General features: G+C 40.8%; 1 protein-coding gene across 2 annotated transcripts in view; it reads left to right on the top strand.

Annotated features, from left to right (window-relative positions):
* The first annotated feature begins 2,274 nt into the window (after nt 1-2,274).
* ERBB4 (erb-b2 receptor tyrosine kinase 4) overlaps nt 2,275-21,119 on the top strand; it is a 1,241,858-nt gene continuing 1,223,013 nt past the window's right edge. For both annotated transcript variants that reach the window (XM_077272252.1, XM_077272251.1), the window contains exon 1: nt 2,275-2,648. In XM_077272252.1, coding sequence (XP_077128367.1) covers nt 2,543-2,648 — 106 coding nt within the window. In that variant the 5' untranslated portion in view covers nt 2,275-2,542. The remainder of the gene's footprint in view (nt 2,649-21,119) is intronic.

Raw genomic sequence — 21,119 nt, 5'->3', positions numbered from 1 at the left:
GCGTTGATGCAATTTCCTCGCATGTAAGTATCCGTATGGCATCCTTATGGCTTTACCTTTCTCACTGCTTTTCCTCATTGAATTTGATGGCTCAATGGACTGAAATGAGGAAAATGTGGGTGTATTTCTCGCAAGTCACACTGATGGTCCGTGTGGTGTCCGATTTTTTCTCGCACCCATAGACTTGCATTGACGAGTCCAGCTGATATAAGCGTAAAATCGCAGCATGCTGCAATTTCACTCGCACGTAGTGTACGCCGAGAAAAAAAAAGGTGATGTGAGCTTCCCCATAGATTAACACTGAGCTGAGTGCTATGCGATGTTTTCTCGCATAGCACTCGTCTGTATTATACGCTAGTGTGACTCCGGCCTATCTCAGCACCCCTTCTATCTCCAGTTTCCGATCAGAATATTCACTGTGAGTACATCATCCTACATATATAGGAAGGGGCAGAGCTTCCAACTCCACGTGCTTACAGGTATCGGTGTAACAAGATGGCAGCCATTATATTATACTATATTGATTACCCCCTTAGACAAAACCAGTGTGATTTGCTAATTAAAGGTATTTAGGAATTATTTATAATGAAATTTATTATTTTTTTTCTATTCTCAGAGAACCCCTTTCCTTAGCAAGTGATGGTATCTGTTAGTGATAATTTATCAGTTGCTTACTTAGGAAAACCCCTATAATGAAATATTTAATCTGCAACCTACATTTTAATTTTTTGTTAAAATGATTCAAAGTCATCTACTAGCTGCAGCTACTTTCTGCCCATAGTTCATTAGTGAGTACATCCAATGTGGATCTGTCGTTAGCAGGCTCAGACTGGCCCACAGGGTAACAGGGGAATCCCCCGTAGGACCCTTGTGCAGATCTGGGCCCCCAACCCCACTGTATGGGCAGTACTTAGCATAATTCACATGATTTACTCTTACAGAAAAAAAGCAGCATATCATCATTCATTAACCAAACTACTGAGTTTATTATTATGTACAGATATAGGTAAATATGTGAACGAGGGTAGTATAATAATTGTATGCAGGTGAAAAGTGGGCCCCGAAAGTCAATGTTGCTGGTGGGCCCTTGGCACGCCAGTCCGACACTGGTCCTTAGTGTTTTACCTCACTCGGACTGGAATAAAGTAACTGGAGTAAATTTCTCCAGTTTGTCACTAGAGGGTGCTAGCCTCTGAGAAATACCCAAAGATTGAGGAGACTGCACAAGGCAGCGTGCTGAAAAGATCCATTCAAACAGCTCGGAGCAGCTTCAGCTTCACCCCCTCCCCAGACAGAGCATAATGCCGGACTGTATAGGACCCAAATTCAGTAAACAGCCCATCATAGACCCACAGACAATATTCCAGCCATTCTTTTCGTCCAGATTTGACTTTTCACTTGACGATATCTGTATATGGATAGACAGAAAAATATTGCAAAAGATCAAAACAAACATCATTTGTAAAAAGATAAATAATAAACGTATATGCTCCAGTCTATACTGTAGAGGAATGAGCTATGGGTGACTGGCTGTGGCGTGGCATGTGCCTCCTCAGTGCCAGGAGAGGAGCCATCAAGCCACTTTACTTTGCCCAGATTATTTAGGTGAAAGCAAAGGCAGAAAATGGAATCTTTTCCCCAGGAGAAGAAAAGCCTTACATTATAACTCGGGTCTTCATGAGTATGAGTAACCCTTACTGTACTGATAAGAAGAGAGAGAAAATAAATGGGGTAGCTAAGTAATCTTAGGTAAAAATACCCAGATTATAATAAATATAGACACGTTCTGAGTTAGTACAGCACCGGACATTTGCTTTTTTTTTTTTTTGAAGCGCATTTATAAATAATCTTTCCTATATTAGCATAATCTAAATTATTATTATTATTATTATTATTATTATTATTATTATTATTGTTATCATTATTATTATTATGCATAGGATGTACTTTTATATGGCACTATGTGCGGACCAGTCTCTTTGTGATAAAATAACAATGACCTTTTTCTAATCCTATTTTGCTCATGAGTCATAGGCTAGAGTTGACCAGTTGTGCCCCCTTCGCTGCCCACCACTATGCCAGTTGCCCCCCTCTCCCTGGCATGTGCTGTCCTGACTGTAACAGGCGGGAGAGACAGGTGCAACCTGCATGTGGATTTCAAGTTCAGTAGCAATGCCTTATCCAATCAGCTGCACAAAGTCCTATGAGTAGGCGTTCTTGCTGTCCAAGGCGGGGAGGTCCTATGTGGCAGATCTCTGCTGCCCGTACAGCTTCCCATACGATTGTATGGAGCTAGCAGCCTACACCGTGCACTACACAGGCACATACGTTCAAGGCTTTGACAGCCCCAGGACTTGACATAAAGTGAGCAGAATATACAAGACGAAGAATCCAGTGTATAGAGGATACCCAGCTGCTTGGAAATAACTTTCCTGTCACTGTCAGAAGAAGCCCGGAGCTCCTGTCTGACACTTAGACATACTCTGAGATTTGGGAGGGAAGGATATGCCCCTGGGACATGTAATTTTGGAAAGGATTTAAAATGACCTGCATCATAAGGATGTGTGGAGCTAGTCAGCATCTCTACTTTGGATGGCTGGTCGTGTTGTGGGCACTTGGAGCACTTCAGGGGGCATGCAGCCAGGCAGGTAAGTGGCACGGATTTGCATATACAGCAAGTGTCAGACTTCCCCTTGTGTAACCTCGGAGACCTTGTTTCCGAATCATCTCCAATTTGACCCCCTTTACCCGTCTGTAGCGAAGCTTCCACAAAAGGGGCAGACCTCTGGGCACACACGGTGCTGCGATATTCCTGGCACACGTCCACTGTCTCCTTACACATTTCTGTGGGAATCGTCTCTTCATCTGTTGACAGCTGAAGAGAGATGATAGAAGAGACGGTGTTTCATTCTTGATGAAGGGGTTAATGCATATCAGGGGCTTCGATTGTGGAATGTCTATAGACTTGTACGCTTCATTAAGTGCGATGCCAAAATATATCCCAGACTCTGTAGTACGTATATATCGTATCATAAAATCATTTCGGCGTTGGCCTGGCATCTACGGTTCATAATAAATGTACAGGTGACATCTGCCTGGTCCACCAGTGCCCATACACCCAGAGCTCTCTGTTTACTAGTGACGTGCCAGGTACTGGTTACATGCCAGGGGGACTTACTTATCCAGACTGGCACCATGACGTGGAGATACATGTGAATCCTGCTGCGCCACAAGGTGTCTTCACATATTTTTTAACATGTTAAGACTTTAACCCTTTAGGCGCTAAGCTATCAGTCCTATTTTATCATATATTTTCCACGTACCAAATATTTTCTCATATAAAGTCATAATTAGAGCGATCACAATGCAGACTAGAGCTTTAAGCGCTATCTAATTATGTTTTTTTTGAAGAGGCGGGTAACAGGTGGCTGTTTGTGCTGTGGCGTACAGGTGTGCAGCCTATCCTGGGCTATCACAGGGCGATGACAGGCCACGCTGTGTACGGACTGCTCTTCATTCCTCTTCCTCCTCTGTTTGTTGTGTATATTCTCACTTCTGGTCATGCCTGTTTGACTGCCTTACAAGTCTTCTCACTTGTGTCTACGCATGTGATGGGCCAGGCGAAAGATACGCAAGAGTGCGGGGACAAATGCTTTCTACGGGATGGACATTGCGGTCTTTTTCAAGAAAGTTCAATGACCATTAGATGGTAGGATGTGGAGTAGTATGGTGCCAATATAAGGACCAGCATAAGTGTAGCTCAAGACTCATATAGCTAAGATCGATGAATAAATATTCCTTCTGTCTCCATCTATCCGACCATCTATATCTATGTAACTATCTAATTTATCTACTTTCTTTCAATCATCTATATATCTAAAAATAAGAGAAAAATTGAAGCAGCTCTTATCTGTAAGCTGCAAAGCCTCCAAGGTTGTCACCTCAAGGAAATCTCCCAAAATTGGAGGCAGCACCCTAAAGTTCGATGGTGGAAAAACAGATTTTAATTAGCACATGCCTATTTTTCCACCATCAAACTTTGGAGTGCTGCCACCATTATCTATCTATCTATCTATCTATCTATCTATCTATCTATCTATCTACTCATCTTCCATTTATCCATCCATTCCATATTTTTATTTTTTACTTTTCATCCCATTTATTATATTTTAACCTTGTGATTTCTTTCTTCGACCATGTGCGTAAATTTCCGCACCCACTTAGCCCACTGCAGTTTGTGATTGGACCCGGAAGCCTGACATGAATTTACATGTGCATTATTTTAATTGTAAAATCCATGTTGCTGATAATGCGCGCAGTAAATTAGATGTGCTGTAGGTTACATGCCCATACGGTATATCATTACACGCGGTGTGCAAGCATTGTTATGTGACCGGACTGCACGCTGTGCATTGTCAGTGTCATGTCCAGGACATCAGGAAGGTCCAGGTGTATTTATGTTCCTACTAGAGTGACCGTATGTAACGGCCATTGGCCTCCTTCCCTCCTGTTTATTTGCACAGGGGCTGGCCTGATAACTTACTAGTTTATTTTCTTTTAATGGGATGTGTAATGTGTACACATGGTATTACACGTGCAGTGCACTTGCAGGCTTGTTGTTTCAGAAACCTCTTCTTAAATCCGGTACCTGGAGCTTTTTCCTTGAATGTTTGGTGTTTTATATGACATTTATTTGCCTGATGTTTTTTTTTTAACTGTGCAACCTGCTCATGATGATCTTCGGAGGCCCTAAAACACTCGGTGGTCACATCAAGCCCCTGTTGGCATGGGCAGAATTTTGGTATTTAAAGAGTTAAATAAAAGACTTAATGTGTGGCATTGTAAACCCTATCCTGCTCTTTTAACTCTTTAATTCTTGCTCAGCCAGACCCTGTGACTTAATGGGTTCGGCATTGTACAGGCCGCCTCTTGGTTGTGGCTGAAACTTACGACCTCGGAGGTCTATCATTGTGTTGTGGCTCAGTGTGCTGCCTCTTGACACATGACCTCATAGCTTCTTCATTTGTAATGTCAAGAGCCTTTTCTTTCTAGGCCTCTTTTTTTTCTTTCTTACTAAGTCCATGGTGTGGAAATAAACTTGCCAAATGGCCTTTTACATACCCCAAATATCCCATATCTTCACTAAGTAAAACGAGCCTTGCTGTTTATTAGGGCGGATGGGCGGTATAATGGGAAGCAGCATTATTTTGGTTCATCTGTTGTTAATAGTTGCTTAAGCAAATGAAATGATGTTGATTCCTGGAAGACAAAAGTAAGTTTTTGCACACTAACGATCGCACAGAAATATGCAAATGTTATCACTTACCCACCAAGCACTTCTAGTTACACTAAAATCATTATGACTTGTCTGTGGCACCGCTTGCATCAGGTCACATATTCCAAATTATCTTGTGATCCACTACGGATCCCAGTCTGTCACGTCATCAATACCCAAATGGGCACGGCAGCGAAGCGGTTAAACCATATCATTAAGCCAGATAGCAAAATATATTCTAGTTGACTCTCTGACAGGTGAATCCTGACATCTCTGTGCGGATGATAAGAATACATATGAGGCCTACGCTGGGAAGACGTGTTTATTCCCTTGGTCTTACAAGGATTTGGAGTTTGAGCTCTGTTCTCTTACAAGCTTCTAATTTGGCTGCAGCAAAGTTTGATTCACTGATTTATTTAGCAGCACTTTTATCTAAAGGGTAGAGAGAGTGTAGTGTTGGAAAAGTTGGTCACATATATATAGTGTAAATATGTTTAAAAATACAGATATAAAAATAAAAAAGAACATATATATTTAGATATTTTTTTAACATATTTATTTACATTTATATACGTGTATATACATGTATATATATTTTATTACAAAAAAGTGCATATATACCAGTGTGTGTGTGTATATATATATATATATATATATATATATATATATATATATATATGTACTTATATATTTCTTTATTTGTGTGTAATATGTTTATTAGAATATATATATATATATATATATATATATATATATATATATATATATATATATATATACACACACCTCAGACTAGTATATACTGTACGCACTGCCTTGTTAATGTTGAGGACACATACTTTATGTTGTACTGGTGATAGACTTAAAAATAGTATATATATATATATATATATATATATATATATATATATATGTTGGTATATACTGTATGCATATACATTACACTCACTTATGTTTTTATACCTATAATGTACATTCAGGAATCTATGTGGTCGATGCTGACCATACATTATGTCTGTGACACCTATGCTTTTTTTTCTTGTATTTTTACTTCATTTTTGCCTTTTAATTCTTCATTACACCAGAACACGTGCACAAACCTTACATAAAGCAGAATACATATTTACCCAATCATTCGGTGACAATATATATTTAACTGTAATTATATTTAGCATTTGCATTCCTCTTTCACAAACACTAAAGAAAACCAGAAAATGTTCCTTTCTAAAAATACCCCGAGATTTGACGTGGGCTCATTATTAGCCTGTGACAGATAACACCAGCAAATAATACACTTTTGTTATTGCACAAGACAGGCTTTTGTGGCTGGCATTGTGCAGCAAGACTGAATGCACAATCCTTGGTACTTCAGAGGCCGCTTCTGAAATGTCTCTTTTCTGGAAACACATTAGATTAAATACAGTAGAAACAGTATCTGAAAATATTTAGAATGGGATAATTTACCTGAAAAATCCAAATGTGGCTCATGGAAACAGGAAATTTTTCCTTTTAAGTAAATATCGCTCCAAGCGGAAATGTGAAATTCTATAAAATTCTATAACAAATGAATTTAGATAATTCTTCTTGTCCTTTATGGCTCATTAAATTTAGTTGGAATCAATGTTTAAATTATCTGCTCTTTACATTTCATCTCTAGAAATTGAAAATTTTGGGAATTTTTTTTTTTTCAAATATATATTCGACAGCCGCCTCCTTCTTGCTCATTGGTATTAACACTTTGCTCACTGGAGAGGAAGCAATTCATTGGATTTGGCTTTGTTTTGGTGTTTCCCTGACACTCACAACAACGCCATCCCCCACCCTTCCAGTTAGCAGACTGCTATAAAGAGTTTGTTTTGGTCCAAATGAGAAATTAAGTGCAGATAAGCAAACCATGCTGCCAGAGGGCGACAAGATGTTGAGTGAATTGCTTTTAGATGAAACAAATTAAGGAACGAGAGAAGACAATCTGCTTCTTGCATTAATAGACACGTTCAGTGTTCAGAGGGGAAGTGACAAATTTTTTAGATGCTAATTTTATTTTAAAAAAATTAAAAAAGGTTAAATTGGTCCCTTATCTATGGGCATGGCAGAAAACAGATCAGTCAATGATATACCAATATTAGTGCATTAATGTTTATGGAAGTTAAAATAAAATCCCAAGACCTGGAAAATTAATTCTTAAAAATATCTTTACATTTCTAATATTTTACATTTTTTGAAAATATTCATAGTAAAAAAAATGTACCGAAGCCTGTGTGGGTCTAAGAAGCGTTTACCTTGGAAATCTTTTATATTAATTCCAAAATAATCATCGATTTGTTTAGATAATTACATTGGAAGTTAATTTATTTTTAATTCCCGGGACCTTACAATGTAGTTGGTGTAACAGGCCGCATTCAAGAAACCAAGAACCAGTCCTAAGAGCGACTCTGAAGACGCCTGGACATTAAGGATCATTCATAGTTGGAGGGTTAGTGTTGTAAGAGCTGCAACTTGATTTAAGGGATTTTGCGCCTGGCAAAACTTCAGTTGGAAATCCCGAAAATTCACATGCAAGAAAAGGCTCGTTCAGTAAGAGATTAAAGGGAGAGTATTCAAAAAAGCGGAAAGTCTATGCAGTTAAAGTGACACAAGAGATATACAGTATCTGGCACGGATGCTCATCGCGAGGCCTAGAAGTGGAAATCGCAGGTCCATTGACATCTATTCTATAGCTTCCTTTCTCACGTGATACATTCAAGAAATGGCATTTTCTATATAGAAAAACATACATCAATTACAACACACGTCATTCCCCTAATGAGAAAGACATTAGATTTTTAATTAAAACAAGTTAAAAGTAATTTATAACACCTGTGTATCAGTAAATCAGACGGGACAGGTGGAAACCATGTGCTTAAAAAAATCAGCACCTTAGAAACGACAACCACTCTAGTTTCAATACCAGCTTGTTGACCCATAGTAGGGGACATTGCGTTTGCACCCAAATTGTGGCGCAGTTTGCAACATTTTCTGATCTTAAGTACCACTGCCAAATTTATCAGTGTTGTTAGCCATTTAATACCCCATTTTTTAGTACCTTCGTACACGTAACATTAAGGATCTCAAGAAAATGGAACACGGTTAACTTTTTGGCTCTTAATATAACATATTTATGAATGCAGTCCTAGTGTAATGCAACTGCAAGGCAGTTGCACACAATCTCCACCAGGGGGCACAGGTAAGGGGAAACAGGTAGCACTGACCGTGTAGCACCACAGTACAGAGCGCCACTAGGAGGCGGTAGAGTATTCAGACAGGCTGGTCAGCAACAAACAGGAAGATGAAGTACCAGAGGTCACAGCAATGCGTGTGGTCAGAGAAAAGCCAGAAATTGGAACCAGGTGGGAGAGCAGGATCCAAAACGTGGGACAGAAGATGTAGTCAGGGTACAAGCCAAAGACTCAAAGCCAGATGGAAAACTTAGTAACAGAGACAGAAAGCTGGAGGCAGGGTTCAGAATTCAAGCCAACTCATACACTGTAGGGAACCACCCAACACACACTAAGCAAGGGATAGGGAATGGGTCAGGCACAAATATGGGTAGTCAGAGGCAGAAGGATCACTAGGGTATATGGGTCAGCTGCTCAAGCCAGAGACTGGAACTATCATTGACAAATGCTACCGGAAATGGCACCAATAAATAGCCACCCACGAACCAAAGAGAGTCAGGAAAGGTTAACCCCACCATAACCAGGTTGAGGAAAGAAAAGCAAGAAGCAAACCCCGACCTGGATCAGGACACCTACTTAAAAGTTACACAAAAGTTCAAAATGTTAGACTTGTAATAGTTGTTTTACAAAAAGCTGTGGTTCAAATACATTTATACAAATACATTACAGTCTACAACTAAGAACACTGACAGTGTTTGAAACGCATCAGAAGAACTTTTATTCATGTTTGTCTGGAGTTTTTAATTATGAAAAACAAAGCTCTATAATTTTATCCTACCTGTGTGCTTGATATACCTCCGCTTCCTGCCATCTATGATACCGCTGTTGAGTCCGTGCACCTGACTTTGAAACGAGATGGCGGATATTTATCCTACAAATACCTTTATGTTACAAAAATCTTTTAACATGCACAAAAAGTCACAATTTGTGCAAAATTCCACATTAACGTCCAACATTTGTCACATTAGGCTCCTTGTCTTTATCTAACATAGAGAAGTTTACTACAATGCGAACGCTGTGCTGGGGTAATTTGTGCCAAATGTATATTTAAGGTGCAACATTTGATAAAAATGAGAGTTGAAAATTTGACTCAAATTACAGCTTTTTTGAGAAAAATAGGCCACTGTTTAAAAAGTGAAAATTCTATTGTGTTAATATTAACCCCTTTCTGACCTCGGACGGGATAGTACGTCCGAGGTCAGATCCCTGCTTTGATGCAGGGCTCCGGCGGTGAGCCCGCATCAAAGCCGGGACATGTCAGCTGTTTTGAACAGCTGACATGTGCCCGCAATAGCGGCGGGTGAAATCACGATTCACCCGCTGCTATTAACTAGTTAAATGCCGCTGTCAAATGCTGACAGCGGCATTTAACCGGCGCTTCCGGCCGGGCGGCCGGAAATGAGCGCATGGCTGACCCCCGTCACATAATCGGGGGTCGGCGATGCTTCTGCAGAGTAACCAAAGAGGTCCTTGAGACCTCTATGGTTACTGATCGCCGGTAGCTGTGAGCGCCACCCTGTGGTCGGCGCTCATAGCACACCTGCATTTCTGCTGCATAGCAGCGATCTGATGATCGCTGCTAAGTAGCAGAGCCGATCGCGTTGTGCCTGCTTCTAGCCTCCTATGGAGGCTATGGAAGCATGGCAAAAGTAAAAAAAAAAGTAAAAAAAAATGTGAAAAAAATAAAAAAATATAAAAGTTTAAATCACCCCCTTTCGCCCCATTCAAAATAAATCAATAAAAAAAAAAATCAAACCTACACATATTTGGTATTGCCGCGTTCAGAATCGCCCGATCAATTAATGAAAAAAAGCATTTACCTGATCGCTAAACAGCGTAGCAAGAAAAAAATTTGAAACGTCAGAAATAAGTTTTTTTGGTCGCCGCGACATTGCATTAAAATGCAATAACGGGCGATCAAAAGAACATATCTGCACCAAAATGGTATCATTAAAAACGCCAGCTCGGCATGCAAAAAATAAGCCCTCACCCGACCCCAGATCATGAAAAATGGAGACGCTATGGGTATCAGAAAATGGCGCAATTTTTTATTTTTTTTTTCAGTAAAGTTTGGAATTTTTTTTCACCACTTAGATAAAAAATAACCTAGTCATGTTAGGTGTCTTTGAACTCATAATGACCTGGAGAATCATAATGGCAGGTCAGTTTTAGCATTTAGTGAACCTAGCAAAAAAGCCAAACAAAAAACAAGTGTGGGATTGCACTTTTTTTTGCAATTTCACCGCACTTGGAATTTTTTTCCTGTTTTTTAGTACAAGACATGGTAAAACCAATGGTGTCGTTCAAAAGTACAACTCGTCCCACAAAAAATATGCCCTCACATGGCCATATTGACGGAAAAATAAAAAAGTTATGGCTCTGGGAAGAAGGGGAGCAAAAAACAAACACGGAAAAACAGAAAATCCCAAGGTCATGAAGGGGTTAAGCCCTTTCTGATGTTGGGCATAATAGTACGCCCATGTCGGACTCCCTCCCTTTGATGTGGGCTCCGGCGGTGAGCTCATATCTTTCTCGGCATATGTCACCTGTTTTGAACAGCTGACATGTGCCCGGAATCGCGACCCACCCACGGCTATTAACTCGTTAAATGCCACTGTCAAACACTACCAGCAGCATTAAACATGCATTTCTGACAATTGCGTGGGAAATCCACCCATTGGTGACCCCGATCATGTGATCGCGGGTCACCTATGGATTGGCATGACAAGCAGAGGTCTCCTGGAGACCTCTGTTTGTCACTGTCAGATTGCTATGAGCGCCACCCGCCTGCATGTAGCAGAGCCGATCGGATTATGGTAGCTTCTAGTGTCCCATGGAGACTATTGAAGCATGCCAAAAGTGGAATAAAATGTTTTTAAACATACAAAAAAAAATAAAAAAAATCTAAAAGTTCAAATGACCCCCTTTCGCCCCATTCAAAATAAAACAATCCAAAAAAAATCAAACATACACATATTTGGTATGGACGCATTCAGAATCGCCAGATCTATAAATTAAAAAAAGGATTAACCTGATCGCTAAACGGCGTAGCGAGAAAAAAGTCAAAACGCCTGATCATGTTTTTTTGGTCACCACAACATTGCATTAAAATGCAATAACAGGCGATAAAAAGATTGTATCTGCACCAAAATGGTATAATTAAAAACATAATCTCGGCGCACCAAAAATAAACCCTCATTCAACCCGAGATCATGAAAAATGGAGACGCTAGACATGTTTGGTGTCTATGAACTCATAATGACCTGGAGAATCATAATGGTAGGTCAGTTTTAGCATTTAGTGAACTGTGCCCAATATTTTCCCATCCACTACTGCTCTATGTTTATCTGCTCGAGTGATGAATTGATGCGTTTATGCCACTGACATCTTCACTGTTTCTGTATGGTCACATTGGCTGCAGTGGTCATGTGTGATGTTGGCACATCTTCCCTGGAACCAGGTGACCATACACCGAATGGGGACCATGAAGTGACAACATAGGAGTGACTCGAAATTATCAAGGTGAGCAGTAGTTATACATGTCATCGCCTTTATTGGATACCCTGGAATAATAGTAAAAGGGTTTGACTGGGACTTTAACATTGATGGCCTATCCTTAGGCACCCACACTGATACGCCCTTCCCTGTGTCGGCAGCGGCCAGAACTGCTCAGTTACGGAGCTGCAGAGCTATCGACTGTATAGTGGCTGTGGCCATATACTGCACATCTGCCCCTTAGGCTACTTTCACACTAGCGATATTTTGCATACGTCGCAATGCGTCGTTTTGGCGAAAAAACGCATCCTGCAAAGTCATCTGCAGGATGCGTTTTTTCCCCATAGACTAACATTAGCGACGCATTGCAACGGTTGCGTCGTGTTGTGGCGGACCGTCGGCCGCAAAAAACGTTACATGTAACGTTTTTTGTGCCTACGGTCCGCCATTTCCGACAGAGCATGCGAAGCCGGAACTCCGCCCCCACCTCCCCGTACCTCACAATGGGGCAGCAGATGCATGGAAAAACAGCATCCGCTGCCCCCGTTGTGCGGTGCTTGCACAGTATGCGTCGGTACGTTGGGCCGAAGCAACGCAACGGCCCCGTACCGACGCTAGTGTGAAAGTAGCCTTATTCAAATCAATAGGGGGTGGAAGTGCAGTGCCTGGCCATGGTCACCATTCCATTAATGGAGCTGTGCAGCTCTGTAACTGAGCAGTTCTGGTCTCCACCGACACAGGGAACAGCTGATTGGCAGGAGTTCCAGGTGTTTTACCCCCACTGATCAGAAACTGATGACCTATCCTAAGGAAACGCCATCAATGTTAACATTGCAGACGAACTCTTTAATAGAAATTACTTATCTCTAGTTTGTTTGTTTTTTAAACGTTGTACCCTCACTACAAGAAAAAAATGTATACTCACCTTCTAATCTCCTGTTGCTCCTCCTTTTTTGGTGGTCTCTGTACTTCCTATTCTGCTACTACATACTGTACATGTGACTGCAATAACCAATCCCTAGCTGCCGCGGTCATATGCCCATCCCAGAAGAAGAGTGCTGAGACCAGTAGGAACTTAGAAAAGAGCAGAGGGGAGTGATGAGTGATAAGTTCCTTTAAGTAATAACATTTTCCTAAATTCAAGCCTTAATATATAGTAATCTAAGAGCTGTGTCTATTTAACTTTTCAAGCATAACTGAGGGTTATCCCTTGCTTTTAAGGGCATTCATTTAAAAAAAAAAACAATTGGAAACAATGAAACTGCCAGTTAGTAAAATAATAAGATATGGCCTTTTACCCACTATCCACTGTGAATGGAGGACTTCAAACAAGTCTATTCTCTTTCTTTTAAAGGGAACCTGTCACCCCCCTCAGACGTTTGTAACTAAAAGAGCCGCCTTGTGCAGCACTAATGCTGCATTCTGACAAGGTGGCTCTTTTAGTTATGCTCCCTGCACACGCTGAAATAAACGCTTATCAAATGAGCTCCCTCATACCGTGAAATCGTCCCGGGGGCGGGTCATTCTCCCCTAATCAGACGCAGCACAGCTGTCACTCCATGCCTGTGCAGTAGCCAACGATGTAGTCGGCTGAATGATGCTCCTACCAATCACAACTCTCCTGACATCTTACCCCACTCTCCCATTCACAAGAACGCTCGTTCGCTGTGAGAAAGTAATCATCAGAAATTTCTGCCAGTGACTTATCTCCAGGAGTACAATGTGATCAGCAAACCTAAAGTGGACATGCCTGATTGACATATTCCCCGACAAGCAGTTGCCGAGGGCCACCATACACAGTGGACTATAGACCAAACCTATTGTTATCAGCGGGATCGGCCAACATTAGTCTAATCTGTATGGAGGCTTGAGGTAAGATAAGTGAATAGCCTTCTGCTACCTATGTACAGATAATGCAGAATAAGTTACTGCAGTCTCTACCGAAACCTACAACTATGGTCACTTATGTACTACTATACTGAAAATTAATAAGCGAAGATGGCTTTATGTTTAAGGTTATTAGCTCTAAAATTATCAGGCTATTCAGTATTAGTTACTTGTATCACACTAGTAACTCCCCATTTTATTTTAAAGGGAACCTATCACCTCAAATTGGCGGGATATGTAAATGCCTTTTCTCCAGTCCGATGGGCGGTGTTTTGTCTTCATTTCTTCACCCCATCCGTCCCTGTTGTCTGCAATATGTTCGAGAATTAGAGTACTTGTCCTCCATAGTTCGCACGTGCGCAATGCACTCCTCGCTCGTGCACGCGCAGTATGCTTTGCCCAACTGCGGGCAAAGCCAAAAAGCATTACTGCGCAAGCGCCCACGCACTATGTCCCGGAAGTATTTCGCTGTGTTCTGGGACATAGTTATCTTTTAGGCACCATCCTCCCCAGAGCCTGGAAGTGGTCATTTATATACAATGATAAAAGACGATTTATCAACAACCAGGCATCTGATATGAGGCATACAGGGTTCACTCTCCTCCTTAGTCTATGATCTGTATGCCCATTTTAATAGCTTAGAGAGGTCAAATGAGGTGACAGATTCCCTTTAAAAGGCTATTGTGTATTATCTCCTTGAAATAATAGAGAAATCTAAAATAAAGGTTACTGAGGTAGACCGAACTATAAAGGTCTATAATAGTTTAGGGGAAAATACTGTAATTTAGTTTAAATTGGTTGGATTGCAGCACATTTGCTACATGAAATCCATTACTGTCAACTCCACTACATAAAATTAATATTATATTGTTTGGGTTAATTATACTGAATAACATGATATGTCGTGAACATTATTATGCTTCTTTCCTTCATAATATTTTACCTTTCTTCTATTTTTAATTTTACTTTCTTTTCCTTCTTTCCTTCATTGCATTTTCGTCTTCTCTTTTTTTCTTCCTGCATTCCTTCCTTCTTTCTTTCCATTTTTATTTTCTTTCTTCCTAACTTCCTTGCTACTTGCCTTACTTCTTACTTTTCCTGCCCATTTCTTCTAATTTTTCACTCCTTTAACTTCCTTCACTCCTAACTTCTTTCTTTCCTCTCATCCTTTCCTCCCATATTTCCTTCCCTCCTTCCTTTATTCCTTTCCTTCTTAATTCCTTCCTTCTCCTCCTTCTCTCCTAACTTCCATTTTCCCCTCCTTCCTTCCTGACTTCCTTCACTGTCCTCCTCCTTCCCTCCTTAGTTCCTATCTTCCTGCCTTCCCTCCTCCTCCTTCCTTCCTAACTTCTTTCCTCCCCTCCTTCCCTCCTAACTTCCTTTCTTCCCTCCTTTTCTCCTCCGTAATTGTTAACTACTACTACTACACTATATGTTAACCTTCTAGCATTAATTTTAATATTGTTCCTTAATTTTGGACCAGATATCTCTAAATAGTAGATTATATTATTAGACCAAATGATATTACATTATATACCATAGTTTGTTAATAGATTTTTGTAAATATTTTCCTTTAATAAAAATTCAATTTTCTGCACAATGTTTTAATTGGTGATTTCTTTTACTTTTATACTTTTTATTTACTTTTCCATATAATTCCCCTAAAATGCATTTTAGACCTCTTATGGTTAAACCAGACAATATACTCAGCATCCAATTTTATTTTAACTTTGGCTTAAGTCACGTCACTCCCCAAATAAGCTAAGATCACCCTCCTTCTTTTCTGTATAGTTTTCTCCCTTCTTCATGGTTGACGGAATGGGCAAATACCCGCTCCTTAGATTTATTTCAAACTCAGAATAAAATGCATTGATCCAGAATAGGATCACTGTCTCCCATGGCCAAATCTCTCTTTAGTAGAATCTGTAATACCCTTAGGTGGGATGCTCTGCTGCTTACACTCTTCAAAGAAGAAAGGAATTTTATTTTTTATTCTGCATTTCTGCTTCTGCAGTGGGTACACAATTTTACATAGCTATTGGTTAAAACACCTCAAAGGATTTAAAGACGTCTAAAGGTTGTTCTTTGAAACACCAGCGTTGGGTGATTATGCAGGTGTGTTCTGGTGCCTTGGGTCCCTTGATAACGCTAAATGCTTCCTTCATTAAGAGCAGAGCAGCTCGCGATTTTCTTCTGAAGATGTATGTGAGAACATATTGTTTATTATATCAGTGCAGATGTTTGCCGACGCTCATTCAATAGCAGAACTTCGAAATCTCTAGAATGCCATTCTTCTCCGCATTGTCAGTAAGAAATGCTTGAATTACTTTCATCTAGAAGGTTAATTATCCCAGAGGCCCAGAAAAGTACAACCTTATTGAAGTCAGAAAATAAATTAGCCTAGTGCTAACCTATAACTATAGACGAACCGTGTGCTCCAAGCGTGTTCCCACATTAGAGTTAATTATTCTGCCATGTTTACTCGATTTGAGATTCTGACCAAACCCAACAAAATCAGGCGTTTTTACCTTTTATTTCCAAATCAGAGTTAATTTCATTGCTAAATGTCCCAATATTTCTCTCTAGTATCTAAATTAGTAGTGAGACTTGGCAATGCAACCATAGAAGGCTGCTTTCGATTCGCAAGCTTAGTGAACTTGGTGGTTTTAGAATCTCGCCTTTGACTTTGTATCTCAGCTTCAAGGATCCATTCCCCATGGAAATACTGGACAATATAGGTGCTTTATTTGCTTTCTTATTGCTTGCATGTGAATGCCAATGACTGGATAAAAGGTTGGGTATTGAGAAGGAAGGTTGATGACCATTGACTCAAAAGTTGGCGATGATAACAAGAGGACAATGGATAATCAATGAAAGCTTAGTATGGCAATGGAAGCAGGCAAAGAAGTAACATTTCTGTGATTCCACTCAGCTATTTCACATTACTTAAGTGCAAATTTTAATAATGGACTTTTCTATAGAACATAATACGTAATGTGTGCCGTGATTTGGGCAGCATGAATTCACTGACAAGTTCCTTTAAACTCATGAAATGTTTTCTAATATGCCTCTTTTGTATGCCTTGATGTCTGTTTCTTATACAGTGTATTAACATATGCCTAGAAAATATAAATCTAAAGGACATGTACTCTGTTAACAATGAACATTGCTAAAAACACTCATTTTGTGATTATTTTACAGTGTAAACAGGCTTCAGATCACCCAATACACGAGAAAATCGCTTCTTCATCAAGTGAAATAATCTTTCATGCAGAACCAAGAAATCTTGGTTAAGAGGGTATCCGAGACTTTATAAAAAAACAAAACATGTACCTAAGCACTAACAGGCAGGTAATTGCAACTTACCTGCCTGTTGTGCACGGCGCTGTTCTTCCCCGGCACAGAGCCGCCATAGACCGCTCCTGCCTGGGATTCAGCTGCCTCCAATGACGTAATGGGGAGGGACTTCTGACATTATTCTGACTGACAGCCGGCTCCCTTAGTTAGGCAGCTGGGACCCGGCTGTCAATCAGAATGATATCGAAAGTCCCACCCCGTCGACAGAGTGGGGCAGCAAAGAAGCCATCAGCGGAGGCTTCTGCATCCTCGGCAAGAGCAGTCTATGACCCCTCTGTGCTGGGGATGAACAGCACCGGTCACAACGGGCAGGTACGTTGCAATAACCTGTCTGTTAGTGCTTAGGTACATTTTCTGTTTTTTATAAAGCCTCGGATATCCCCTTTAAGTATGGTGCAATATAAACAAGACTTGCGCTGCCGAGAACAATGGCAGCCTATGCGCACTGGGCATTGTGCATCGTTTACTTTGATCTCCCTGGGTAAACAGGCATTTAAATGTCTGCCGATTGGCAAAAGTTTATGGATCGGTGGTCATATCGTGCCTGATCAGCCTATATAAATGGACTTTTAGCCCTTTTCCTATTATTCTATAGAAGATATTACGGTCATCGCACAGTTACATTTTACAAAAACGGACCACAATATTATATTAGACATCCAGGCGTGTACAGGATATGCAATGTATTCCATGAAAACTGCTTTTTATATTCTATCTTAACCCATCCCACATTTTTCAAGGGATTGTTAGTAAAATAAGGCAGTAAATGTTACATTATAGTCATGAATTTGCAACAACCGACCATGAGGGGGCCTACCTGGGGCACCTAGGTACTGTGCTGGATTGTAATGCCTGGGATAGACATTTTCAATATCAAGTTAAAAGCAAAACATAAATATTTATGTGACTAGGAGTAGAACTATCCATTGCAGCGTTTGCTCTCAGCTCTCTAATGCTACTCGTGCTGATGAAAATAATGAGAAGATAAATGGTAATTGTCAGCCGTCATCAGCACGGCAGGAGTTAAGCGTGCGTAGTACTTCCAGCACAGAAAGGTATGAAGTGTTGTCCTGTAACAGGAGGCTGACACGTATTATGCCTCCTGCACAAACTGTTTTGATTGCTGCTTAAAGTAGCTTGCTGCGAGCAGAGGAGGCGAAAGCACCGCGAGGCACGCCGCAAATATTGTGCTGCAAACTGGGAGCTTGATACCTGCTATTTCGTGGGCTGCCTCAATGCTGATTCAGCAACTTTACATCTTCTGCACAAATGGAAAAAAGTTGGATGTGTATAGAGAAGATCATAACTATGCGTAACAGATGTCTCCAAAATATGCAGCGGAGGGGCCATACAGTATCTGGTTTCCTGATTTGGCAGCATAAATGTGTCACATGCCTCTTCTTCGTAGTTTAGGGTTTGAAGCTAAAGAAATCAAAAACTGAATCAGCCATTGTGTCAGCAAAGAAAAATTGGGATTTTCTTCTACTTTCCCAACAGCTCATTGCTTAGTAATGTAACCTTGCAGCGCTGTGCTGGGGTCATAGGTTCAAGGACAACATCTCCTGAATTTCTATGTTCTCCCTGTGGTTGAGTGGGTTTCCTTTCACAATTTTGCCAAAATTTTTGCTTTGAAAAGCCCCAAAACTTTTTTGACTCTTGGCGTTTTTACCCCAGTATCTCCCAGTTCCTCCAAATATGAGGACACACCTTTTGTAATTCATGATGAGCAGTTGTGTTACTTACTCCGGAAATCTTACTCCAGTTGGGAACTGGAGTAAGATTTCTGCCATGGAACATTAAGAGGCGCATACCATTCATCAGATACACTCATTCATTCATTAAGAGAAACTTGCTGGTCTTGATGAATCGGGGCCATATGATAAGAGTTTTGATTGTGAGCCCCAGCGGGGACAGTAAAGATATAGTCTGTAAAGAGCTGTGGAATGTAATCACATTATATAAGTCAGAAAAATAAATAATGGCAATCCCCTATTTACAGGCAAACCATTGAGAATAGGGGTATACTGATAATTGCCAGTTCTTTCCATTCTTGTATGGGATATATAGCAGTATGACCCAGTACATGTAGGGAGGCCACATTTTTTATTTGATCCATTGGGTTTTCTTTATGTATGTCCATTATTGCTGCATACTCCACATCATATCAAGGAACCACATGTCAATGGTGTAATGCAGAAGGTACAGCTCAGGGGGGCGAAAGTACTGAATAGCTTTCTCTCCGGGAAATCATGTTGACAATTATGGGTGTAGGGGATATATAAAGAAAAACACTGATATTACCACCATATAGTGACCATACAGTGGTGGATACCAGTGCTGCAGAACACGGATAGGTGATGACTTACAGCTGACGTTCTCCCTGATGGAACCGATCACTTTTTCCGTCATTTCCATCAGGGTCAGACACTAAACTGTCCACCTGTATAATGTAGTTAATATGGGGTCATCATCATCTCTGTGCCGGACTGTAGAGCTGTCTCACCTCTCACCCTGGAGGTCCAGTCCTTCTCTGACATTGATGTATGTTATGGTGTGGAAGGGGAGCTGAACACTTACTGCCAGATTCCCCCCCCAGATTATAACTGACTGCTAGGGGGTCCCAGTAAGGAGGAAACTTTTTGATCAGTGTGCTATCAATGGACTTTTGTAAAGGTCAGTAGTAAAATGACATTTAGGTCGTTTGTAGTGATGAGAGAATATACTCGTTACTCGAGATTTCTCCAGCATGCTCGGGGGTTCTCCGAGTATTTTTTAGTGCTCGGAGATTTAGTTTTTCTTGCTGCAGCTGAATGATTTACATCTGTTAGCCAGCATAAGTACATGTGGGGATTCCTTAGCAACCAGGCAACCCCCACATGTACTTATGCTGGCTAACAGATGTAAATCATTCAGCTACGGCGCTAAAAACTAAATTTCCAAGCACTAAAAACTACTTGGAGGACACCCGAGCGTGCTCGGGAAATCTCGAGTAACGAGTATATTCGCTCATCACTAGTCGTTTGAAGTGAGCCAGCTGATTTTGGCAGGATCGGACCGCCGTCTAATGTGAATTTAAACTCCTCGTCCTTTGGTATCTGTGTGAAACAAGCTGCTGCCAGGGTTGTCTGTCGGCGGTCTTTTCTTCTCTCCCGACTGAATACACAACCAAGCCTAGCGTGCCTGTGTCTGAGAGAGTCGGAGGACATAGCAGAATCAGCTTTCGGCCATCAGATATCTGTGGGCGCCTTAAGGCTACGTTCACACATTGAGTATTTGGATGCAGAAATTTCTGCACTATTTCTGCATCTCTTGGCAGGAAAAATGTAGCAGCAAATTCGCGACATGTGGTCTTAGCCTCTGGGCTTGTTTCCATTTGCGAGAAACACGTCCGTGTCTCACATGTGGAAAGCAAGCTCTGGTGGCGGCACTCCAGAGCGGAGCGTGCGGCTCCATATGTTCCTATGCGGCCGCACGCTCCGCTCCAAAGTGCCGACACCAGAGCTTGGTTTCCACATGTGAGACACGGACGTGTTTCTCGCAAGTGGAAACAAGCCCTAAAGCTACTATTACTCCACAATGTCTGCTGGAGGTATATGCTAAGAGGATTTCTCAATGTATACTTCCAACAAATGCCCGATGGATACAGTGAATAAAGTCTTGTTGCCCATAAACTCCCATGTTAAAAAATGTATTATACAGTATTATTTTTTAATGGATTTTTCTGCATGGAATAGTGCAGCATTGTCTGGGGACAAAACAATAGGGTAGGTTAAATTAATTTGTGTTCATATAAACCCAATTCAGAGACTGTAAATGTCACTTAACTCTGAAAGAACATGATCTCTCTTTTGCCTAACTTGGTGTCAGAGAGAAAGGGATACTTAGAAGGA

The sequence above is a fragment of the Ranitomeya variabilis genome, chromosome 7 (assembly GCF_051348905.1).
Source record: "Ranitomeya variabilis isolate aRanVar5 chromosome 7, aRanVar5.hap1, whole genome shotgun sequence".
In the NCBI taxonomy this organism is placed as follows: Eukaryota; Metazoa; Chordata; class Amphibia; order Anura; family Dendrobatidae; genus Ranitomeya; species Ranitomeya variabilis.
The sequence above is the reverse complement of the archived record's forward strand: the minus strand, read 5'-3'. Positions and strand labels throughout refer to the sequence as shown.